We start from the raw sequence: 27,073 nt of genomic DNA on the forward strand, positions 1-27,073 counted from the left end.
GGGAAAATGACCGTTTTTATTGGGTGTTCCCAGAAAGTCCTCCTGTGCCAATTCTGGTGATTTCATGCCATGACTCCTTCCAAGGAAGACTGATCCTGTTGGAAAGAGAGGCACCGTCAGCTCCACTAGTGAAATCACCCACATCGCTCTTCTCTGTCCTGGCTGTCAGTTGTTTTTGCCCATGGCCTACACAGAAGGGTGCTCCCCTGAGACTCTGCAAGGTCATGTTATGTGGTTTATAACAAAAGCCACTGTCAAAGTCATTGTTTACCTTGTTGCTTCCACCAAGACAGAAGAAGACACAGACTGAAAAGATGACTCACAAAAGCTATGGTTGGAGGTGAATACTTTTGGCAGTATCAGAATAAAACGGAGAATGGTAAGCAGGCGGTGACATGAAATTGGGTTCCAGTGAATTCTCCTTTACTGGCACTCTTACTTGGAGCAACTACTTGGTGATCCTTCTTCCAGTCAATGACAATTACATTATAGTTTTCCATCTGTAAGCAAACTCCCTGCAAACTGCTCTTTGTTTTAGGCCAGACAAGAGTCTTCTGCAGAGAGTTTGTCAAGGAAAAAGGTTAAGAAGGGACATGATAAACACATTTAAATATTTGCATATTGTCATATTATATATTCATACACATAATAAAAGTGAAAATCTGTATGTGTGTATGTGGCGGAGGTGTCCATTTATACAAGACAGCCTCCTGCCTCCACAAACTGCTTTAACCCACAGTGCTGAGGAGCCACCAAAGCCCTCCCTCCAAGGACACTGCAGATTACAGCGGGCTGACAACGTGGGCTCAGGGTGCGTGCTGGGTGGGTTTCTTCAAACTCCATCAATCATCTTCTCCAGCACCCTGATGAATTGGTTGCAATCGTCTGCCACACCAATTCCTCTGTTCAATGTCAGACTCAAACACATCTGTAGTCTGAAGTCCAAACATTTATTTCAATATCTATAATACATATTTACAAAGCACAGCAAAAGCCATCGCTCTGAGCTGGCATTCCTCTATAGCCTCTTGCCTCAGCAAGCACAGCTCAACACACACAGAGATAAGAAAGCACATTCCTCAGTCTGCAGGAAATTCCAACCTCCAAAGCCTGATAGGTCATAGCAGTCACAACAGGCTGTCAGTCAAAACTAGCCTGCTGTTAACTGTTTCATTACTGAAACACACACTCTTGCAAAACAGCAGAATACACTTGATTTACATTTCATACACATACAACCATAATCCAACACGGGCCACATCCCAGTGTTTCTTTTTCTCTCCTTTGGTGTGGAATTTGCATGACCCACCCACGGCCTCTCCCTTAACCCTTTGCAAGACCTCATCCATTGCCTCTCCCTTAACCCTTTCCTATTCTTTTCTATAGCACACAGCAACTGAACATACTAGAGAGAGATCTGTTTAAATTTCCTGATGTGTTTCTGCGGGACTGTGTCCCTCTTCTTATGAGCTGGTCATTGATCGTAATAAAGTGAACTTGAAGAGAGAGAGAGGTTTGGAGAGAATTCACTATGATTTATAGGAGTTAGAGGGACTGGGATGTATAGTTCATCTGCAATCTAAGAGCACTCTGAACCCCACCAACAACGGACCTGGAACTAACTTGCCACACAGAACCAACACTGCCAACTTTGCAAACTGGTGGACTTTGGGATGTGACTTTGGACCTTGGCATCAGAGAGTTATAGTTTGCCCTTATTTAGAGAACGCTGAACCCATTTGATGACAGATATTGACCAAACTTGACACAGACCCAACATGGCCAACTGTGCATACAGGTGGGGTTTGGGGGGTGATTGTCTTTGGATCTGGGAGTTGTAGTTCACCCTTATCCAGAGAGCACTGAACCCAGCCAATGATGGATCTTGGCACAGAGATCCAACATCAGCAACTGTGCATACAGGCCTGGTTTGGGGAGGATTGAGTCACGATTCTGGGAATTGTAGTTCACATACATTGTTACGTATTTTCTAATGGGCGCATACATTAAAACAAAATCAAAGCCTGGCTTTTTCTAATAAATAGTGTTACTAATTAACAAAATGGTATTTTCTAACACCCCAAAACAAATGACCCGGACACCGTCAGGTACCCAAGATAGTAACAAATATGACAAGAATAAATATGTAGTACAGTAGAATCTTACTTATCCAACATTCGCTTATCCAACGTTCTGGATTATCCAATGCATTTTTGTAGTCCATGATATTTTGGTGCTAAATTTGTAAATACAGTAATTACTACATAGCATTACTGAGTACTGAACTATTTTTTCTGTCAAATTTGTTGTATAGCATGATGTTTTGGTGCTTAATTTGTAAAATCATAACCTAATTTGACATTTAATAGGCTTTTCCTTAATCTCTCCTTATTATCCAACATATTCGCTTATCTAACATTCTGCCGGCCCGTTTATGTTGGATAAGTGAGACTCTACTGTAATAAATATAAGAAGCTTTAAGAAGGGCTTCTGGCAAGAGATGTGTTGTATCTAAAAGTTGTTTGAGTGTCCATTTCCCCTGATAAACATGTTGTCAAATGTATTGCATTGCAGTTTTCATGTCATACTCATTCAAGCGTCTGTTTCCTAGTGAAGAGAAACATGTCGTTGTTGCACATCCCATACTTCAACATTCCTGTTCGCACATCAAGTCTGGTGTTTATTGTGTGTTCAGTAATATGTGTCCCTGTCCCTAATGTCTTTCAACGGCTATGTTAGCACATAGTCATGTCATGTTGGTAATGGCAGAGTCTGCTACTGCTGAAGTGTGAGCAAACCTTTCTTTTTCTGGAGTGGAATTAATGAGAAAAGAGGATGGAAAATGAAAGGCTGTGGCTGTGAATACTATTCTATGATTCTACTGAGTTCCACATTGACCATTATCCACATACGTTGTGCCCCATTGGTATTTAGCACAGGGGTTGTGTAATGCAATCTCAATGTATTTCACCAGCAAATATTTATGTAGGACATCTGCCTGCAGTCCCAAGGTAAGCCAAAGTGAATAGGGATTCCTCAGTAGGGACTATAGTTTCACTTTTCTGAACTACAAATACAGGAATGGGTACTATACAGAATTGTAACTGCCATCAATCCTTACCATTGGAAGTTAAAAAAAATAAAGGTTTCCCCTGACGTTAAGTTCAGTCGTGACCGACTCTGGGGGTGGGTGCTCATCTCCATTTCTAAGCCAAAGAACTGGCGTTGTCCGTAGACACCTCCAAGGTCATGTGGCCGGCATGACTGCATGGAACGCTGTTACCTTCCCGCCGGAGCAGTACCTATTGATCTACTCACATTGCCATGTTTTTGAACTGCTAGGTTGGCAGAAGCTGGAGCAACAGCGGGTGCTCACTCTGCTCCCGGGATTTGAACCTGGGACCTTTCGGTCTGCAAGTTCAACAGCTCAGTGCTTTAACACACTTCGCCATTGGGGCTCCACCATTGGAAGTTGCACCCTAACAATATCTGAAGGGGTTCAAGATCTTCCCTGCTATAAATCTTCAGCAACGATAAAATTATCATCCTCAGAGGATGTTGTAAGATACTTTTTTTAAAAACCAGCTCTAAGCCATTCTTTGTTTATTGTCCCAGCAGGGAAAGCAATCCTACATATTTCAGAAAAGACGTAGCAACTCAGTCGTACACCATGCTGCAGCACATTTAATAAACAAAAATATATTAAGAAGGACTAATCCTTTTCCTTCTCACCTGAACAACTCATCCATGCGGCCTTTATTATAATTGTTTCTATTGAGGATGTCTAAAATGTTGGGAATCATCCTGGACTACTCAAGTCTAGATATAGTTAGATAGATGATAGAGTTAGATTGAGGGAATCCTTTCCCTGTTTCCAAAGCATGCCTAGATAGGCTTTACTGTGTTTCACTCTATCCTGTTTACATCACATCCCTTACTTTGAAGTTAGTAGAAATGTGAATCTCTAGGGACACTAACTTCTCATTGGTCAGAATGTCTTTTATGGCCCCAGTAAACTGGACCATGAGGTCGGAACCATTTTGGTTCTCTTCTTCTCCCTTTGTTCTTCTAGCTAACAAGAAGCATCTGGCTGTCTCTCCTGGCAAGATGTAACTATTTGTTACAAACTATTTGTTTGTTATTTTTCCTTTCTTATTTTTCCTTAGAAACCAGTCTAGAGTAGACTAGACAGCTCCCAATCCTTTCTATCTACAATGGAATTCTTTTTAACTGAATAAATACTTTTTGAACTTTTACTGAGACTCTGCACTCCATTGCCATCCTAAGTTGAAAGGCTTCTCTTTGCTCACCCCGTGTAAGTAACTGTTGCATTTGAAAGCTTTGCTTTTGCTACTCTGCTGCATTTTGGTGGAATCTCCCTCAGAGAGGGTTAAATTGAGTCTAACCGCTCAGAGATTACCACAACATAAAAAGGTAAAGGTAAAGGCTTCCCCTGACATTAAGTCTAGTTGAGTCCAACTCTGGGGGTTGGTGCTCATCTCCTATTTCTAAGCCAAAGAGCTGGCGTTGTCTGTAGATGGCTCCTAGGTCATGTGGCTGGCATGACTGCATGGAGCGCCGTTACCTTCTCGCTGAAGAGGTACCTATTGATCTACTCAAATTTTGCATGTTTTCAAACTGCTAGGTTGACAAAGTTGAAGTATTTTGGCTACATCATGAGAAGACAGGAAAGCTTGGAAAAGATCATGATGCTGGGGAAAGTGGAAGGAAAAAGGAATAGAGGCCGACCAAGGGCGAGATGGATGGACGGTATCCTTGAAGTGACTGGGTTGACCTTGAAGGAACTGGGGCGGCGACGGCCCACAGGGAGCTCTGGCGTGGACTGGTCCATGCGGTCACGAAGAGTCGGAAATGACTAAACGACTGAGCAGCAGGTTGGCAGAAGCTGGGGATAGCAACAGGAGCTTACCTTGTCCAGCGGATTTGAACCACTAACCTTCCGGTTAGCAAGTTCTGCAGCTTAGTGGTTTAAACTGCTGCATCACTACACGGCCCATGTCTGCCTTCTCCATAAATGCTGGTATAAATATTTTCTAGTGTTTTATTTACAGTCAAGAGGGATCAGTCTCCACTTCCAAGTTGATGTTCTTCATGGTGGCCTTCAATCAGCTCTTCTCTCTAAAGCTGATGATTCTTAAGCTCTAGTTCTCAAAGTGCTTTTGGACTTTAGTTCCTATAAGATACAGCTTTTTTGGCCAATGATCAGGGATTCTGGGAGTTGAAGTCCAAAATACTCGGAAGGCCAGAATTTGGGCAACAAATAATGTAATAATGGGTAACAATGGCCCCGAAGATATTGTTGGGCTGCAACTCTCAGCAGCTCTAGCTAACATAGCTATTGTAATGAATGGCAGCTGTTTTTTTTTTCTTCTGTGTCAGGAGCGACTTGAGAAACTGCAAGTTGCTTCTGTTTTAAGAGAATTGGCCGCCTGCAAGGATGTTGCTCAGGGGAAGCCCGGATGTTTTGATGTTTTACTATCCTTGTGGGAGATTTCTCTTATGTCACCGCATGGGGAGCTGGAGCTGACAGAGGGAGGTCATCCACACTCTCCCCAGATTCAAACCGGCAACTTTCGGGTCAGCAGTCCTGCCGGCACAAGAGTTTAATCCGTTGCACCACTGGGGGCTCCGGTGTTCTCCAGCCTCATATGGAAGACCAGAGTTATCGAACCTGGCCTTAAAGCCAAACTATAAGGAACAGAGACTTTACTGCAAGAAATACATGAGGATATCAAACAGATAGGCACTCCGGTGGCGGCCACATGACCTTAGAGGTGTCTACGGACAACACCGGCTCTTCAGCTTTGAAATGGAGATGAGCACCAACCCCCAGAGTCAGACATGACTGGACTTAACGTCAGGGGAAACCTTTACCTTTACCTTTATCAAACAGATGCAAGGTATGGAATAAAAAGCAGAATGGGTATTTTTAAAAAGTTTTTTAAGGGTAAATGCAGCAGGGTTTTTAAAAATTAAAATGTTTAGAATGTTATGATGTAAACAAATTAGATATGTATATTTTCTGCAAATGATTTAACAGAAAAGGTCATATAATAAGATTCAATTCATTTTTATTCATACCTTAGCTTCTTTGCTTCTCTGCATTTATACTGCAGCCTTCCTGCCTAAATTTCTTACTGGAAATAAATACTGCCATCTACTACTGTGACACCATAATCTTACAGTTAATACCATTCTTACCTCTCTTTTCAGGAAACATAATAGTGAAAGAAAAAGGATCATGAATTACTGCTCATAGAAAGGCTGGTGAAGGTGGAATACAGATCAGACTAACCCGGCCTCCACATTTGGGACGCAAATTCTGCAGCAGTTAAAAGAATCAACAAGAATCGCTGAAGCTCTGGAGACAGAGAAGGCTGAACAAATGGAAAATCCAGTCTCAGGCTTTTGGAAAATCAGCAGCTATTCGAAACTTGAGCTTTCAGCCAGCAATATCTAAAACAAGTTAACAGCAGTGATTCTCCCATTTACAGAAACGACCCTTTCATAGTTTTCACAGGAAGAACGAAGGTGCTTTATTAGGAAGTCAATGTTATTTGTTCAAAGGTGGCAAAAGGAGGCTCACTTGCTGCGACATAACAATAGATTTTCTAACTTCTATGTGCAATTTTTGCAGGACTGGTATCTCTCAAAGTAATGTGTTTTAGTGGTATGGGTAAGTAAACCCTCGGTCCATTTATAGGGGGAAGCCCAATATAGTGGTCCTCAATATACACTGAGGTTTCATTTCAGGGCTCTCTGTGGATACGAAAATCCATAGACACTAAAGTTTCATTGTTTGTACGTGTGTGTGTGGGTTCCACAAAAAATCTTGAAAACTACGGTAAATTTAAAACGGACTTTAAAATAAAAATATATTAGTCCAACTACTTCATTTTCAGGCTCCATAATAGTTGTTTTGCACAACAACTATTGCTATTGGATATGAAGTTACCGGCTTCACATTTCAACATTTTATTTGTCATTTGAACAAGACTGATTCACACATACAGGAGAGTCTCACTTATCCAAGCTAAATGGGCCAGAAGCTTGGATAAGCGAATATCTTGGATAATAAGGAGGGATTAAGGAAAAGCCTATTAAACATCAAATTAGGTTATGATTTTACAAATTAAGCACCAAAACTTCATATTATACTATAAATTTGACATAAAATGTAGTTCAATATTCAGTAATGTTATGTTGTAATTACTGTATTTATGAATTTAGCACCAAAATATAACAATATATTGAAAACATTGACTACAAAAATGCTTGAATTATCCAGAGGCTTGGATAAGTGAGGCTTGGATAAGTGAGACTCTACTGTAGTTGTTTTTTCCTGTTGATTCTAAACTTCTTTTCTGATTCCACCCCTTTTGTCCCGTTTTTTAAGAAATGAAAGACATCTGGGATATTATTCATAAAGTATCAAGAGTAAAATTTAGGCCCAGTCTCAGAGGACTACTTATCCACCCTGTGGCAGAATACAAAAACACATAGCAGATCTCTATCCAGTTCTTTCTAGATCTCCTTTTACTCTTGCATCTAAAGGTATCTCACATTTTGATGTTTTGTGTATCAAGACTTAACAAGAGATTTATAATGGGTTGGTTGGGGGGCTGCCTCATATATCCATGCTTTTTTTTTTTGTGTCAGGAGCGACTTGAGAAACTGCAAGTTGCTTCTGGTGTGAGAGAATTGGCCGTCTGCAAGGATGTTGCCCAGGGGACGCCCGGATGTTTTTGATGTTTTTACCATCCTTGTGGGAGGTTTCTCTCATGTCCCCGTATGGAGCTGGAGCTGATAGAGGGAGCTCATCTGCGCTCTCCCCGGGTAGGATTCGAACCTGGCAGCTTTCAGATCAGCAACTCAACCTTCAAGTCACAAGGCTTTAATCCACTACGCCATTGGAGGCTCTCTCTCTCTTTCTATATATATATATATACTAGCTGTGCCCGGCCACGCGTTGCTGTGGCGAAGTATGGTGTTATGGGAAATAAAGTATTGAGGAATTGGTGGTAATTAAGGTCAAGGGTAAAGGTTTTCCCCAGACATTAAGTCCAGTCGTGTCTGACTCTGGAGGTTGGTGCTCATCTCCATTTCTAAGCCGAAGAGCCGGCGTTGTCCGTAGACTCCTCCAAGGTCATGTGGGATGACTACATGGAGCGGCGTTACCTTCCTGCCAGAGCAGTACCTATCAAATTAAGTTATGATTTTACAAATTAAGCACCAAAACATCATGTTAGACAACAAATTTGTCAGAAAAAGTAGTTCAGTACACAGTAATGCTATATAGTAATTACTGTATTTATGAATTTAGCACCAAAATATCATGATATATTGAAAGCATTGACTACAAAAATGCATTGGATAATCCAGAACGTTGGATAAGTGAGTGTTGGATAAGTGAGACTCTACTGTAAATACTACATAGCATTACTGCGCATGGAACTACTTTTTCTGTCAAATTTGTTGTATAATATGATGTTTTGGTGCTTAATTTGTATAACGATGACCTAATTTGATGTTTAATTGGCTTTTCCTGAATCCCTTCTTATTATCCAACATATTCACTTATCCTGCCGGCCTGTTTACGTTGGATAGGTGAGACTCTACTGTATATTGATAATCTTAAATTATCTGCTTAGAACTAGATTATATGAGACCCCTTCTTCATAGCTGTATAAAATGCACACTGAAGTGGATTATATGGCAGTGTGGAGTCAAGATAATCCAGTGCAAAGCAGATAATATAAGATTATAAATGGGTTATATAGCTGTGTGGGAGGGCCTTGAGTCTACACTGCCATATAATCCAGTGCAAATTAGATAATCTGTGGAAGAAGCCTAAGTGAGGCCTAAATCTGCTTGTCCCCTAACTGAAACCTGGCTGTCCCTTGGTTGCTAGGCAACCAAGTGGGCAGAGATTAGCCCTCTAAACTGGCAGCCATTGGATAAAAAAAATTATTGCTCTCCCTCTAATTAGGACTTTATTTTTCTTTTCTTTTTGTTGTATCAACCTTGAGGCGTGGATGATGGGTTGTGTTGTCAAATTTTGAGGTTGGGGGGCCTGTACTTTTGTTGTTTTGTGAATTGCCGTGATGCCATCACTCTTTTATATATATAGATATATATATATATCCATGCTAAAATGTATGGCCATTCAGGAGTCAGGAGCCCTTCACCATCATGTTCCAGTGATCTTTCATCCCTAAATCCTCATTGTTGCTGCCTGTTGGGTAGAAGATGAAGGTCAATTGCTGCGTTTGGCCCATGTCATTCCCTCAGGCTTCCCCAGAGCTCCATCTATTCAAGGTTGATAAATTGCACTGGCATTGTCTTCTGTGTCACACATCAGGCATCTGTTTTACTTCGCCAATGGCTGCTTCCCTCCAAATAGATCCGTATCAGTTTTTGAATGGCTTTTCTATGTATGGTGGTGATTTTGTAAAGTGTAAACACACTGGGAGCACTCTCTTTTTATTAAGGAACTTGTGCCTGGAATAGAATGGCACACATACTTGGTGGACTGAAACCAAACACAACCTACTAGTTTTAGAAGCATTACTGGATCGCCAATTTCCCAAGGCAGAGACAAAAGCAATTGCTTCTATCCTACAAGCTATTTTTCCTGCTAAGGATTGTCTGACCTGAGGACTATCTGAATGAGAGGGTGACACAGGTCAGACACCTCTCCCCTTTGGCACCCTTTTGGGACACGACTTTTGTCTGCCAATGCAATCCCGGGTTGCTATGGAAAAGGCATCTATCTATCTATCTATCTATCTATCTATCTATCTATCTATCTATCTATCTATCTATCTATCTAATTCTGCATTTACCATAAGCCAGTCAAGGTCTATGGCAATTCAAAATACTATTGACAGAGATCCCGAAGGTATAGCGAATTGATAGGAAACGTATGCCAAACTGAAGTCCTCCATGAACATTCAATGCCAGCTCCACGGTTGGCTCTAAGCCAGTGGTGTCCAACCTTTGGTCCTCCAGATGTTTGGGACTTCAGCTCCCAGAATTCCTGGGCTTTGGACAAGCTGGCCAGAGCATCTGGGAGTTGTAGTCCAAATACCTGGAGGAACAAAGGTTGGACACCACTGCTCTAAGCTTTATCTTGGCTTTCCCTGGATGTCAAAAATATGCAGAAGAGGAAGGACTGCTGTTTGCAGATACATAAAATATATTCAGTTCTGGGCTGCCTAGTATTCTCCTTGGCTCACCTAGCACCATATCTATAGTCATATGAGGAGGTAAATATTACCCTATGTAACACGATTTTTGTTCCTGCTTTATAAATGTAATTTCCTAATTGGTTCTTATCATAAAAAATGGAAAAAGTTTGTTAAACTGCAAAAGCCTTTTTGCTGAATATCAAATCAAATCAAAATCTTTATTATGGTCATTGAGTATGATATCTTGCAGCACATTTTGCTATATTTTTCAATGAATATCTCATAGAATCTCAACCAATTCAACATAGTTTGAGGCAGCCACAGAAACACAAGTTTCTGGAGTATCACAACTACTTTCAAAGTAAGTACCACACAATTAAACAGGAAATAACACTTTCAAACCAGGAACAGAAAGGTTTTCAAATTTTGTAACACAGTTATTAGTTAAACCTATGTATCAGGGGCCCCGGTGGCGAAGTGTGCTAAAGCACTGAGCTGCTGAACTTGCAGACTGAAAGGTCCCAGGTTCAAATCCCGGGAGCGGAGTGAGCACCTGCTACGAGTAGATCAATAGGTACCGCTCCGGCGGGAAGGTAACGGAACTCCATGCAGTCATGCCGGCCACATGACCTTGGAGGTGTCTGCGGACAACGCCGGCTGTTCGGCTTAGAAATGGAGATGAGCACCAATCCCCAGAGTCAGACATGGCTGGACTTAATGTCAGGGGAAACCTTTACCTTTACCTTTTTATGTACCACCTATGTATCTGTGATGGTAAAAATAGTGTTCTTTCTTCAACCAGAATTTATTACTATCCCAGGAAAGTGTGAAAAGATGAACATTTCCAAATAATTAAGGGCATTAACATACCATGATAGATTTACATCTTCTTGTGGAGAGAAAAAAGTGGGGTATAAATAAACATAACAACAATATTCTTGTCACATCTCATTTTGTTGCCGATTCTCAATTTAAAATTGAATGTTCCGTATAAGTACCTGTTTTTTTCCATAATGATTTTCAAAATTGAGTCTACCACAGCAGATGAGGACACTACATTTATATAAATAGGGCTATATTTGGTTAATATCTTCACATAATCCCATTGAAAATCCCCTTTCCCTCTCCATGCACAAAACTCTTCAGTAACATACTATTTTATCTATAGGAAAATGGATTTCCATGTATTTCCCTCACAGGTAGAAAAACAGTATGTTAAGTGCTATTTTGAGCTAGATTAAAATCAAGCACAAAAAAGTGAAACCACCTCGGCTCAGATATCATTTGCACAGACTTTGTTGCTTTAGATTTAGAAATAACATGTTTTTTTAAAAGACAAAAACAACAAAAATCTCAATAGCTATTGATTTGGACCTCATATTATTTATTTTTTTGAAGTATTCATACCTACATCCCAAAATATGCCTCTTTCAAATAACATTTAATTGGAAAAAGTTTTGTTGAACATTTCAGAAACCAGTTTACATTTTTTAAAGAAACTGAATGACATATGCCATAACAAACAGGCAGTTAAATATGACTAAGGTGGTATATATAGACTGATGTGAGGCATAACAAATGTTAGTTATAAAAGATTTTCCTAACTGAGTGTAACATATACAAAACTTCAATTGCGCTCAAACTATACTTCAATGCAGGAAAAACAATCCATTTGAAAAAAATAATTTAATCCCGTTTAAGGAGAAAACGTAGAACTTTTATTACTTAAGCATTTATAATCTCAACATTGCAACTAGAATTGTACAAGTCACTTTTCAGTATACGATCAAACATAGTCTCAATGAATTAGGAGGAATATCATTCTTCAGTACTTTAGCATTTAGAATGGAAGAACAGTTTAATTTGGCCTGGAGCTAAAATGATATGTGAAACATGTCTACGACAATATCCTTGATTTTAAAAAAAGACAACTGTGATAACTCCACTTCAGATTGGGACTGTGGTGCTTGCAGAAATCATTATTCTATCCCACTGCAGTCTGTGTAAATGGTTCAGGCTGAGATATGTCATACCCCACTGCTGCTTTTTCAACACCAGTACTGGAAGTACAAAGACACATTTAACATAATGTGGCCTCTAGAACAGGAGGCACCTTTAATGTAAAATGAAACCAAGTTTCCTTTGCTTTCTGAGCTATCGATTACAAAATGGTAAGTGTTTTTGGATCCATGTTACGAAGCTTATGGTGAAACATGGAGAGAAATACACAAATGTTTATCTCTGTTTCAGAAATCTACTGTAAGCACAAAGTACTTGCACATGTGTTGTTGAAGGCTTTCACGGCCAGAATAACTGGGTTGCTGTGAGCTTTCCAGGCTGAATGGCCATGTTCCAGAAGCAATCTCTCCTGACGTTTCACCCACATCTATGGCAGGCATCCTCAGAGGTGTGTGCCACAGATGTGGGTGAAATATCAGGAGAGAATGCTTCTGGAACATGGCCATACAGCCCGGAAAATTCACAGCAACCCAACTTATACATGGTCAATGGGATTTTTGACGACTCCTCATCCTACTGCACTACAAAGGTATTTTGGAACCCCTCAGTTTCAAAAGGCAGAATGCTCCATAACAAATGGTTGTATGCTAGTCTGGTTGAACCTACTGTGTGTGACAAGTTGTCCAGAGTTTGGATCCTGTCCCTCTACTGTGAAGGAGATGCAACATTAATATATACTGCATATTCATCGGCAAAGCTTTAGTTTTTAAACAGATGTTAAAGAAATGTTAGGGTCAGGATCTCAACATGTCTTAAGCCTGCGGAATGGCATATAAGTCTTTCCTTCTACAAAACAAAGAAAGCCTCCCTTAAATGCATTTATTTACAGGGGTGTGCTTGCTAGGAGTTCAGTTAAGTATCAGGACCACAAAAGACGAGTTTGCAAAATTCTTCCATTTTAGGAGCATACCCTTTCAGCAGTCTTGACACTCAAAATTCCCCAATTTCGATTTTCACTTTGGGAAGTATGTGTATCTTACTCTGTAGGAATTCCCTGTCTTCCCCGAGATGCTACTCCTGATGGCTAGAAGATGTACAGCATGGGAACTTTGGAAGCTCACAGAAAAATGAAGTCCTTCCAATGTCAGGAAAATAATATTTAGTCATTCTAAAGGGAATTAAAATGAATATTCATCCATATATCCAAGTCATCCCAGCTATTATCTTTTCCCATCTGTATACCATGAAAACACAGTAGCTTTCCATTTGATACACTGGTATTTTTTTAATGAGCAGTACACTTGTTGAACTAGCATTCGGCATGTGCAGGTTTTACAAGCGCTCTTGCTAAGACTCCGAACAACTGAACTGTTTTTTGTGTTTTTTTACAAAAAGGTAAAGAATAAGGTAGAGCAAAATAGACATAAGTAAAGCAATGTACAATATGTTCACAGTATATGCATTGTGTCCTTTTCTTCAAACCCATCCACTTTTGTGATACTCTCACCCCACACTTCTTACTTCTTCTCATAGGGCAAGTACTAGCAAGACACAAATTTATACTTCATGATTTGAACACTCCTTGTCATCTAGTTATCTATAAATTTATGAGAACTACCCCCAAGTAGAATTTCCCTGTGCAATTTTCAGTATCAAAGGGCAAGAACAGTGGTTCTCAACCTGGGGTCCCCAGATGTTTTTGGCCTTCAACTCCTAGAAATCCTAACAGCTGGTAAACTGGCTGGGATTTCTGGGAGTTATAGGCCAAAAACTTCTGGGAACCCCAGGTTGAGAACCACTGGGCTACAGAAACTCTTTTATCGGTAAAATAAATCAATTCAGCACCATAAATGAACCTACACATTTTGGAGATCACACAAATTTGGTCAGAACAAGCAAAGACAACCAAAAAGTTACACTTTTACTTGTACTCCATCAAAAGGCCATTTTATTCCCTGAAACACCCATTTGTGCTAGTTTCGGTGCTTATTAGGCACATGAAAACACTTGCATTTCCACCCGCACAAAACTAAGTATCCTTGTGTTTGAGAAACCAAATGGATACTGGTAACATTATCTCAAACAGACAAAATCAAAATTATGTAAATGTTGTGCTCCATCTGTCTTAGGGCCAGACTAACTTTCCACCAAGGAAGATGTCCATCAATGGAATGGGGACAGAGGTGATTGGAAGTCCTTCCCACTTTTCACCATCATCCCATTTGCCCGATTTGCTCTAAAGGCATGGAGTGCTGAGGGGATATGCTGAAAATCACATTGGATGTCATAGACAGAAGCCTTCTACCCCACAATAAACTTCACTACAGTAGAGTTAAACTCTGTTAGATACACAGTAATTTTCTTTTACTCCTGTGGGTTAAATTGAAGAAGGGCTATCTGGAATTCACCATGGTTCTGCTTTAGATCTACAAAATCTTTATGATATTATGCATGTGTCAATTTGAAGGTGAATTTTCTGGGTTCAGCGTTTAAAATTTTGACAAAATTTTGACAAAATATGGTAGGTTGTTAGGGAAAAAGCAAGAGTGGTTTAATGCAATTTAATGATTTAAAAATTACAAGAGCCACCAACCACCGTTATAGGTACTGTTGTTGATTTTAATTTATTTTAGAAACAGAATATATCTAATATTCACAGATGTTCGACCACTGAGTTACAATGAGCATATTTTAAGGTGTTGAGTAATTGAGTTTCATTGATGTATGCTATTTTTATTTAAAAGGCCCAAAGGACTGGCTCTAGAATTTGCCTTCTGCAGATGGAATAGTACCTTCTATCTACAGAAGCCTTCTGATGCAGTGGAGCAAACCCACTGACAGAATGGGGAAAGATTAGATTTTCATTGACCTTTCTTCCCATATAACCCCCAGACCAGCTCCAAAATCTGGGCCAGTGGGAAATTGACAAAAATACCACCCACCCACCCCCACTCCATACCCTGGTAGCTTTGCTGCTGATGAAAGGAGAAAATTGCCCATGGAGTGTAATTTAGCTGAAGGACAGAAATCTCTAAATCAAAATTTTATCATTTACATTTTATAAAAAATCAGGGTTTTTTTTGAAATAAATCTCATATTGTTAAGCAGTATTAAATATCTGTGTTTCAAGACACATAGCATTCTAATGCTCATTAATTTTTCAAAGACATTTGACATTTTATTTAAGCGAAAAAGTTGGATTACACTCATAACTAGTAATTAAAATTTCAAAAAGGACAACTGAAAAGTTGTTTCAAGTTTAAAATGGTGGAAACGTCTTGAGTGCCGTAAAGAACCAAATCATTTTTCCACTTAAGAAATACTGCCTTCCAAAACAACTGCAGGCAATTTAACAACACAATTATTATGAAGGCCCTGCATTTTATGTAACAAAGATTCTCCAGTATGTAAAAAGAAACATTTGCTCTTCTGGGTCAGTAGAATTTTTTTTTAGAATATTAAGTACTACTACAAATGAAATTAAGACCACACATCTGCTATGTTTTCAGTAAAATATAGGAGATTTGACCTCTTCCTACTACAAAATGGCTGGATTTTTTTCTTTTACAAAAACTGCAGCATGGCATTCCTTCTTTATTTTCCTAACCTTTCAACAGAAAAGCCCATTTAATCTAAACATTATCCCATTTTTCATCTGCTTCCGAGAAAACACTTTTCTGTCAAGAGAGGCCCCGAGAACAATAGCACCAGTGTCACTCTGGCGCAGACAGACTCACACTGCGGCAGGAAGCCATCCAAACAGGTTATCAACAGGACTAACCTGGGCAAACTTTGGACTGGTTGTTTGTGAAAGGTTTAGCCGTAATCCATAAAAGTCTACTACAAATAATGGAACACTCATGTTTAACTGAAGAAATAAAAGACGTAAGGAAGAAAACAGTTTTGAAACTGGGTCCATGCTATATTTGGATACCGAGATAGCCATGAGACTCAAACCATTATTAGTTGTGTTATTTAGTTTCTGTTTTGGAGGCTTTATAAAAGGTTCCCATTTCCAAAGATGTTATTGGGGTCCACAAATTGCTTTACAGATTTCAGCATCCCAAAGCCAACGTCAGAGACGCTCTCTTTCAGCCACTGCTTCCGTAACTTGCCCACTGGAAGAAAAAAAAGAGGGGGGGGGGGGAGAGAGAGAAACCTTTTAATATTCACCATAATAGCAGCAGCCAATCAATCTTGTGACCATGAATGAACAAACACTGGGTGATAAATGCTTTTATTCAAAAATGAGAAATGTTTTGCTTTATTTGATTTATTGAGCCCACCAGACTATCAAGCTCATTAAGCTCAATGTACTCCCAGAGGAAGCCTGTGTTCCACACTGCCTACTCTCTTCACAAAGTATGAAATTTAGATAAGGTTTAGACGAAGATGATGAGTCACATCAAAAATAATTAAACTGAAGCTGCATAAGCCAGTATTTTAAATCTTCTCAACAGGAAACTTTCACAGAAACACCAACACTTGCAAGTAACTATTTTTGTTCTTTTCCAGTTAGGATGTTATATAATGAGGCTCGAATTTTGAGTTTTAAACATGGAATATGAAAGTTGGATGTACTTGTATATTAAAGAGACCTTTGGCTAGCAAGCACTTCCAAGAGTGAGTTTTTAAAATTCAGATTTCAACCTTTATCCACATTTGGGAGTAAGTCTTGTTGAACTTAGGAAGAAATTCTCAAGTAGAAGCCAAGCTAACCAACTATATGATTACATAGGTAAAGGTAAAGGTTTCCCCTAACGTTAAGTCCAGTCATGTCTGACTCTGGGGGTTGGTGCTCATCTCCATTTCTAAGCCAAAGAGCCGGCGTTATCCGTAGACACCTCCAAGGTCATGTGGCCGGCATGACTGCATGGAATGCCGTTACCTTCTCACCGGAGTGGTACCTATTGATCTACTCACATTGACATATTTTCGAACTGCTAGGTTGGCAGAAGCTGGAGCAACAGCGGGCGCTCACTCCGCTCCCGGGATTTGAACCTGGGACGTTTCGGTCTGCAAGTTCAGCAGCACAGTGCTTTAACACACGTCGTCACTGGGGCTCCCTATGATTACATAGCCCATCCAAAAAAATAATCTTGGTGTCTTCATTTTTAGGTCTGTTCCTGGGGTTATTTGGGGTGTTGATTCAGAAAATTGCATTGGATAGATCACATCTGCTCTAGTTTCATGGATTAGTATGAGAGAGCCGATGAAGACTGGTAGATGGCATACATTCAGTATCTCAAAATCTAGAGCTGATAGGGGAAAACTAGTGCCATTTTTGGAATCAGCAGGTCAAATATAGCCAGAAACAGAGCTAATATTTAAGGCACCAAAATGTGTGTTGGCAGGTTTTATTATTCTGAGACTCATGTACACCCAATATCATAATCACAGCTGTTAGAATCTTTTTATAACTGACTACATCCTAAATAACAACAAATATGAACACAAACACAATTTTCCACCTTTAGTGACTACACACGCACACACATATACAACTTTCTAAAAATAAATGACCTGTGTTGTCATTTAGTGGCTTAATTCTTCCAGTAATTTAAGTCTTGGCTGAAGTTTTAACCTAAGACACAATTCCTTTGTATGAGGTGAGAGGCCACAGCATCTGTCTCTGTGAAGCATTTGAAGCTACATTCAACCCATCTTGCACGGTCTGTTCTCAGGGTAGCTAAACTGTCACTGGAATAATTAATGATGGGGACACCGATGGAGAGCAGATTATTTTTGTTTCTGTCCTCTGAGGAATACAACCAGGTTGCAGAGCTACCCGAAGAGAAAGCTGGAATCTCAGGAAAAGCTTTGTGTATTGTTTCAATACTTGTGTGTTGAAGAATTAGCCAGCCTGGTTTATTGTTTTATGCTTGCTGTTTCATTAAACAGGCTTAACTATAAAGAGCCTTACATTTTCCTGCCATCATTGACCTGCTCCCTAATAGGGTAACTTTAGCACCGATATGCCAAGGACAGGAAAGGTCTGTCCAGTCCAGTCACCTCTCCTACATCCAAATCTAAAAGGACAATGAATAGTCTATGTGATTATTCAACATTATCTGCAATATTGTTTCATCAATTGCATCCTGTGGTTATGGATGTAATTGTCTAAAAAAAGAAGAAGTGAAAACAACTGGCCCAACAAGATGGAGCACATTAAAGCCACAGCAGGATGTCCGACAGCGAGCATGCCTGTCTTTTCTCCACCTCCAGTAATAATGCAATTCCACGAGGGACTGAACTGATGTCTGAGCAGCCACCAAGCAGCCATTGCATATTTAATGAAGTCGCTCACCAAGTGCTTGGAAACAGAAGGTGCTGGGAGTGCATCATTAGTTCTGTCAGAGTGATAATTTACACATCTATCTTGTCACATTTTCTATGCTTTATACTTTTACAATAATAAATCTAACATACATTTGATTAGCGAACCGGAAAGTAAAAAAAACAACAACTGTATAGCGGACATTGGTGGCCTTTTATGAACATATTTGGTGGGGGAAAAAGTTAACCCATTGATAGCAAGGAGTGAAAGTTCCTAACTGTCAACAAGAGGAAATTCATGTGCACATGTTAGTTACAAGGGCAGAGCACATCCTGCACTCATGACTAATTATGTTTCCACCTAAAAAGTGGCAACACACAATTTGGTCTTCCTTGGGAAAAATATAATCATTGTCCCCATCGAGAGTCATAAGAGCCATCACTTGATCAAACCAACCCATGACAAATCATTTAGCAAATGTCCACTACGAGAGCATGCAAGCTGGTACAACTATTTTCTGTGATATTTGGTAGGTAATAGCAAGTGGACCACTAATACAGTGGACCTCTAATCCAGATTTGCTTTTGTCCTTCAGATAGTACCTGCATTTGACATAGAAATCAACCTGATACAGAGTTAGAGTGTTACCAAAGGAATCAGTGAAATCTCAGCATTAAGAACATCATCCATGTTCACGATCACTCTTTTGATCTCTTAGCTACTATAATATTTCTTGTCACTTGGTTGTTGGACCTCTTACTATCAATAGCTTATCTACCCTGGTCACACATCAGCATATGAAATAGCTCTTGGCAACCTGAATTTCAAAGGCAAGCTAAACAACCAATTGTTATTTGGGTTAAGTTAACCAGCATGGATATTGCCTATAACAGGGGTCCCCAAACTTTTTAAGCAGAGGGCCGGTCCACAATCCTTCAGACTGTGGAAGGGCCGAATTATCATTTGAAAAAAAATACAAATTCTTATGCATACTGCACATGTCTTATTTGTAGTGCAACAACAACAACAACGAAAGAACAATACAATATTTGAAAATGAAAACAATTTTAACCAACATAAACCTATTACAATTTCAATGGAAAGTTTGGGCCTGCTACTGGCCAATGAGATAGTCAAGTTAATTAGGATTGTTGTTGTTGTTGTGTGCCTTCAAGTCATGTCAGACTTTGGCCGAGCCTAAGTCTAAAATTAATTATTTATTTACTGCATTTATTTACTACATTTATATCCCACCCTTCTCACCCCGAAGGGGACTCAGAGCAGCTGTATGTACATACCAAATATTATATTAATAGCATAACACAATATTAGCATTATATATTACTATATTGAACTATACCACTATACTATTATATAATATGTAATATATAACATATAATTAGTATTATTATATGGTATTACTATTAGTATTATATTGTATAACATAAGATTATTATCAATATTATATGTATATACAATATATTATATTATTAAAACTGATATAAAAATATTATATTATAAAACTGAGGGCGGGGGCCAGGTAAATGACCTTGGAGGGCCGCATCTGGCCCCCGGGCCTTAGTTTGGGGACCCCTGGCCTATAATAAGGCAAGGCCTTGCATGCATAGATCAGTTGAGCAAAATTTGTTTAATGGTGATGAAGTAAAAAAAATCATAATGGCCAAGACATTTTAATCACTATTTATTTACTTATTCTCACTAGAGAATGAACATCATTTAAAAATCCAGAACATCTGATAAGAGTTTGAGGAACCTTTTGACACTATAACTATGTTTCTTCTTTGGTGCATGGATAATTAAATATCTAGGAAAAATGAAAGATTGTCATTACCTGAAGCTTATCTTACTACTTTCTGCTGATGTTGAACATCAACTATGCTAGGCTTATCTCAATGCAACCTTCTTCACTTCACTTCACTTTATTTCTTAATTAGCCGCTCTCCACCAGAGTGCTCCGAGCGACTTACAATTTGAAATATCATTCCACAATATAAAAAACATTCAACAAAAAACATTCAACATAAAAACATTCAACCTAAAAACATTCAACAGTGACTATTTGGCAAATTAGATCTGATTTACTTAAATGCACAACCAAACAGCCAAGTCTTGAGCGCTTTTACAAAAGGTCGCAACTCCGACATTGCTCTAAAATATGGAGGCAATGAGTTCCATAGAACCTGCCAATGTTAACTCTAGATTCGGCATGGACCCCAATCTCCATTCCCAGTTTTGCTGACATTCAGGATATTATTGAGATGGGACTAAGGATCATGGAAGAAAACCTCACATTGGTTCTAGAAAGAAGTGGGAGGTGCCTCTTTATCCAATTCTTGTGCAATCAATTCCTACTTTTAAAAGACCCTGCCAGATGGGAGAAGAACACACTACTGTGTGGATCACTGGCAGGCAGAAATAAGGCAAACCTTCCTTGTTATTTCAGCTTTCGGACAACACTACATGTTAACTCTCCCTATATCATTAGGTCTTGTGCAAGGCTGGCATTCAGATGGATTTGTATACAAATTTAGTTAAATAAGTTACGTATGTTTGAACCATAAAGAATGGTAGATTACAAATACAGATATATTTATGTAATTTCTGTGTGCAGTTGCTTCTCTTGACTTGGGATTTCTTAAGATTTGTTTTCACAGCAGGTGACTGCATCTGAGGAATGAATAATTACAACGAGGGTTCAGTGCTTTTGCCAACTACAGCTATTTAAGGGTTGTAGAATAATCTCTGCTGGTATAAACTGTCCAGTTCCTTCCTTAAAAACAATGAACACTACGAAGACTTGAGTTAAACAGGCTTTATGTTCCTTATAGCCTGAAGACCCAGACTACATCTGTTTTGTTTGATACACAAAACCAGAGTTAAAATAACTCCATTTATCACAACATGATTGTAGGCAGACAAACCAGGCTGTCTGTTTCCAGATAGGGAAGGCAACTGTTATTAATCACAATTATAGGGCAAACACTGAAGAGGAATTGCATCAATATTTTCTCTTACCCACACAAGAAGTAAAAAAGCAATGTTGAGAATGTCATGGCAAGGCCTGAAGGTCAGTAAATAATAACAATACATATAAATACTACTAATTTATTTCCAAACAGTAAATTCTAGCTCAGGGAGAACATTAAAATGCAGGATAGGAATGTAGCACACAGCATTAGGGAAGACTAACACAGAAATGCCCCTGGAAAATGGGAGGAGGGAATTCAACACCAGCTTGTAAACTCTGATGCTGCACCATGTGGTAGTCTTGCCAATCCCAGAAAAGGAGTGGAAGGGAGCCTTCACTTTCAAGTTGTGGTTAAAACTTTCACATGTTCAGCCCTTATGACACTATCATGCCATACACATTTATTCTATTTCTATTCAGCCCTATCCCAAGGCTCTGGGCAGGTAATCAGTATTTTCTAATGTTAAAGAGATAACACAAGTTTACATTAGGACTATTATCATACCTATCTCTGGCTGCTAAAAGCCCACTAAATGTAAGAAGTCTTACAGATACGGTGGCTCATCTAACATTGTGACCTTAGTGTGTATGGGGCATCAAACCTCACTGCCACGCTGGGGAAGGTTGTCCAGAATATTTGCTTGTCATTTGCTTTGGGGATTGCTTTAGATGTATGGGGCTCTTAACTCTCGTAGGCATGCTTGAAGGATTAGCAGTAGCCAAAAGGGACAATGGGATGTTTTCAAATCTTGTGCTGGAAAATTAGTGGAAAACAGCTCAGAGAATCCCACATTTCTCCAGACACAAGTCAGAGTGTTTCATTGAGCCTTTACAGACTACACATTTAGTGCGTTTACTTGTTCCTTCATTTCTCCCTTTCTCTTGCTACAGTCTCTCCAAATGTATTGGACCAACTTGACTATCATCCCTCAGCAGCATGGCTAGTGGTTGCTGAAGTGATTGTGTCATGGCCAAACACATCTGGATGAAAGCAAGTTGAAAATGGTTGACTGATATATATGTGTGTGTGTTTATTAGAGGAAGAGACTTACATATATCCTCTCACACTACTCTACTATATTTGTAAGAGTCCCAGGACATAGGGGCTAAACTGGAATTTGCATACACCGGAAAGAGCAAGGGGAATGATGTTTAATGGCTGGAGAAACAGGCTTAATATCCATGCCCATATATAAATGCTTTTATTTTAATTATATTTTAATACTTTATTGTTTTAATTATTTAATTAGCTTGTTATATGTTTATTTGCGTTTAAAATGTATTTCATTTGGTTAACTCTGTTATTATCGGGCTTGGTCCTGCTTGTAAGCTGTCTTGAGTCCCTTTGGGGAGATGATGCCGGGATACAAAAATAAAGTGATTATTATTTACTATCTCCCACAAAATGAAGTCTCCTGTGTGGGAGACTAAAATTAATTTTGGAAACAGTATCATTGTGCTAGGTTTTTCTTATGGCAACCTCCCCTCCAAATAACAAAACAAAACCAAACGCTATCCATGCCATAATACTTTAAAAGGCCCTTTTATATTGAGAATACTCTTGCACACAAAATCCACAATCCATACTTGAAGGTACTAAAGCAATTGTAAATTTAACCTTACAGTACTTTATACAAAAAGCTGCTGAAGATATAGAACTGCAGACAGAAGAAACTAGAAATGATACCAGAAACAATACCTCCATGATGATGTGACAAGCTCCCTCCATTAGCAAGGATTTCTTCTCGAGCTGCCATCTGAAGGCCAAAATAATTTGCCCAATTAAAACCAGCAAGACAATACTCACTTTACATTCACTTCAGTAGCAGCATAAAAACAATGTAAATCAAGGTGATTCATATATTTTATTGGAGAAAACACAGCGTATAATTTTCCAAACGGTTGCCTTCCACCCACTTTTTAAGGCAGGGATGGGTAACTCTGGCCCCTTCTACACTGTCCTTATATCCCAGGATCTGATCCCATATTATCTGCTTTGAACTGGATTATATGAGTCTCCACTGCCATATAGTCTGGGACAAGCAGATAATCTGGGATCAGCTCCTGGGATATAAGGACAGTATAGAAGGGGCCTCTGACTGTGGATGTTGGACTACACCTCCCATAGCCCTGGCCAGTCCAGCCAATGGTGAAAGATCATGGGTGTTATGGTCAAAAACATCTGCTGGTTGCCTAGATCTCAACTTACATTAAAGTTTTTGTGGCTACTAAATTGCTCATGTTAAATTGGGCGAGGGGTAGCAGTATTATTACTATTACTGAGTATTACATACTTAATGTGTAACATAAAATCTCTATATAGCAAAAATTACCTCTATTTCTTCATAAACACGCATTGGGTCACTCAGTCCTCTGTAGTTAAAGCCCAGATAGAAATAGACACAAGCACCAGCATCATATGTCTGTGTCACCCTTCAAAAAAAGAAAAAAAGAAAAAGAAAATTAGATAGAATTTAGGTACATACCAATATAAGACATTTTTAATGTCTAACTGCACTCACTGGAAACAAAGCCGATGGGTAAAACAGAAAAGACTACTGGAATACATTAATAAAACCAGAAGACTTAGTTGGGGATTTTTTTGGCCTTTACTTTGTCACTGCTAGCAAAAGAAAAAGGCCAACTGTTGTTAAGGATCCCTGAAACCTGGGATCAAACTCTACACTCAAGTATTTCCCATTAACAGCAAGTTATGTTAGTTGAGCCCCCAACTTACCTTATCTTCAAGGCCTTACATGGTCCAGGGCCGATGTACCTGAGGGACCGCCTCACCCCCTACAAACCCCAGAGATCCCTCCGTTCTGAGGACCAAGACCTGCTGGAAGTCCCCAGTTTTAAGACCTTGCGTCTAACTGCAACTAGACGCAGAGCCTTTTCAGTAGTGGCGCCATCTCTGTGGAACACCTTGCCACCTGAAGTCCGTGCCTTGAGGGACTTGTTGGCCTTCCGCAGGGCATGTAAGACACACCTGTTTCGGCAGGCTTTTGAGTTCTGTTGCTGATGTTTTAAAAGGTGCTTTTAGGATGTTTTTAAGATTTTTTTTAAAGATGTTTTTAAAATGTTTTTTAAATTGTTGATTTTAGCCGGTTCTTGTAAGCCGCTCCGAGCCCTAGGGGAGTGGCGGCATATAAGTTTGAAAAATAAATAAATAAATATAAATAAATTCAGACAAATTAAAATCAATAATATAGCATCAGCTACAGAACTGCAATAAAACAAAACAAGTTTCTAGGATCTAGAGAATATGTTTTCAATTAAGGTGCCTTACCGACAGGCTGAAAAAGGTGGAAATTGGACACCCTTCTCTTTGCATTCTCTTGCTATTCTTTCTTTTACATTTCTGCAGAGGTCTAGAACTCTGAAACAGAAGACAGTAGAGAAGGTTTTTGACAATCATTTTGTACATGTTCATCAACTTGATTTATTTGCTCCATTTACAAATAGGCTTGTTTGTATTTTTTCTGAATTATGCTAAATTAAAACCTGCCAATGGTTTTAAGGACTCTACTGTATATGTTTTGATCAGGCGAGTCATAAGGATATACTGTAAGTGTCAGAGATAAAAGGTTTAGTTTTGCTTCTTTGCTTAATATAAGTAGTTACTGAACAAGAAGTGGGAACAAAGCTTTAAGAGGATTTGAAACAGAATATAGTTTATATATACAAATGTTTTCTTCTATTCAATAAGGAAATGGATAGAATATTTCCTTTCCCATGACTTTGACCTTGGTTACAAGTTTTTTTATCCTAGTACAGAGCAGTTTGTGTAGTTCAACTTTTCAGATTATCTTACTAGTTATCAAAAGGATAACTAGGTGAACCTCTTGTAACAAAGACATCCAAGTCTTTGGGTTCCCTAAATACTAAGATATTCATAGTAGCATGAAATTTCATCAACTGTAGCCCATGTCACCAATGCAATGAAAAATTCTCACACACTTGTCGGAGGTGTGTTTTTTAGCAGTAAAATCAGAGAGAAATTAAATGCAAAAGTAATGACAATAGCTGCATTAGCACTGGCTAATTGCAGATAACACAAATATTCTGGCACTGGGTAAGATATGAGGTATGGTATGAAACCATTATCCCAATTTAATCCTTTGAAGAGAAGACTACCCAACCAATTATAGCTCTTCAGTCTCTTGCTCTAATATCCCTTTAAAGCTGAGACAAAATAAATGAACTCCAAAGCAAGAGCCCCTTAGTATGAAAGGACCAACAAATGGAGCCAACTCTCATGATTTTCAAAAGACTACATGAACAGAGACAACAAGTCATTTGGTTCATCAGCTCTAAGCACAAAAATTGAATTATAATATTTTGTTCTTAAATTAAATTGCTTACTCAATATTCCTGGTAAAAGCACCCACACTTCCAACATGGAATTTCATTCAGCAAACGATTCTTGTAGCAGAAAAGGGGAATTAAACTTTCACCTTCCCCTCCCATAAGTCTTGTTTCAACTTCCAACACCCAAATGAGTTTTCTATGACTGGTATAACATTGTTTTTTCCAGTCTTGGAAGACTTTAGTGATCCTTTTCATATACCATAGTTTTTACAACAGTAGAACATCAATTTCAATGCAAAACATTTTCTAAATTGTGGTAAGAAAAAGTTCCATGGATCAGAAAATGCCATTTTTACCTATCCCAGGGAACAGATGTCTCAAATGATTCTCCTATTATATAATAGTCCAAGCCCATGTCCTGTTAAAGAAACCGGAAAAGTTTCAGATTAATATCCCTAAATTTATATTCCTGTAGACTTGGTGTTTATTCTGCTATTATGCACAATTGCAATGAAAATATTCCACCTTAACATTTGCATTTCTGACAAACTACATTTGTCAGGAGGACATAAACCAGACATGCCATTGCTAACTTTATTCATTCCTAATTACTCTGAATTGACCCCCTTTAGGCCTCAAACACATGGTGGAGCTGTGCTGCCACATCAGGTAACCTTTGTGTTAAAGTTATTTGTTTACCATTTTGAGTTCTTAGTGGGATCTGTCACATTTTTAATCCAAAATATCAAAGGAAGTATGCGACAACAACAGATAGATGTGCAAACTATTGGCAAGTACTAGTCATTTATTCTTCTTAAATGCCTTTTACATGTGCACAACTTTCTCACGCTTAGTTTTTGAACACTGTACAAATGAAACAAGGATTCTTACTTTCTTTGTATAAAATGATAGAGAAAATATTAATAGCCTCAGAAAACTGCTTATGACTCATTGTGACCAAGCTGTCCATATCTGACTGCAATGCTGCAGGGGGCTTATTCTGGAGAAACCAGTGTAAGTATTTATAGGCTGGCAGGGGGTTGGACTGGGTTACCTTTGTGGTCTCTTCCAACTCTATGATTCTAAAACATCCTGTCCTGTCCTATCCCTCCTTGCACAACGAAGCTCAAGGAAACTTGGAAATTCCTGAGGAAGCTTCGTCTCCTTTAGCCATTGACTAGCCACAGGAGTGTGCTCAGATATCATCCAGCTATCCCTGTTAACCACAGAAGCATAGCAACAGCAGCTTCAGCTTCTCTCTAAGTGCAGAAGGGCTCTGGACAGTTCTCAGGTGCACCCTTACAGCCATTAAATGGCCAGGAAGTC

General features: G+C 39.0%; 1 protein-coding gene across 1 annotated transcript in view; it reads right to left on the reverse strand.

Annotated features, from left to right (window-relative positions):
• Window positions 1-11,574: 11,574 nt before the first annotated feature.
• The window catches only part of agps (alkylglycerone phosphate synthase), an 80,348-nt gene continuing 64,849 nt past the window's right edge, over window positions 11,575-27,073 (reverse strand). The window contains exons 16-20 of the mRNA XM_003226768.4: window positions 26,104-26,165; window positions 24,726-24,815; window positions 23,770-23,869; window positions 23,136-23,193; window positions 11,575-16,288 (exon numbers count right to left, since the gene is read on the reverse strand). Coding sequence (XP_003226816.2) covers window positions 16,167-16,288; window positions 23,136-23,193; window positions 23,770-23,869; window positions 24,726-24,815; window positions 26,104-26,165 — 432 coding nt within the window. The 3' untranslated portion in view covers window positions 11,575-16,166. The remainder of the gene's footprint in view (window positions 16,289-23,135; window positions 23,194-23,769; window positions 23,870-24,725; window positions 24,816-26,103; window positions 26,166-27,073) is intronic.

The sequence above is a fragment of the Anolis carolinensis genome, chromosome 1 (genome assembly GCF_035594765.1).
Source record: "Anolis carolinensis isolate JA03-04 chromosome 1, rAnoCar3.1.pri, whole genome shotgun sequence".
In the NCBI taxonomy this organism is placed as follows: Eukaryota; Metazoa; Chordata; class Lepidosauria; order Squamata; family Dactyloidae; genus Anolis; species Anolis carolinensis.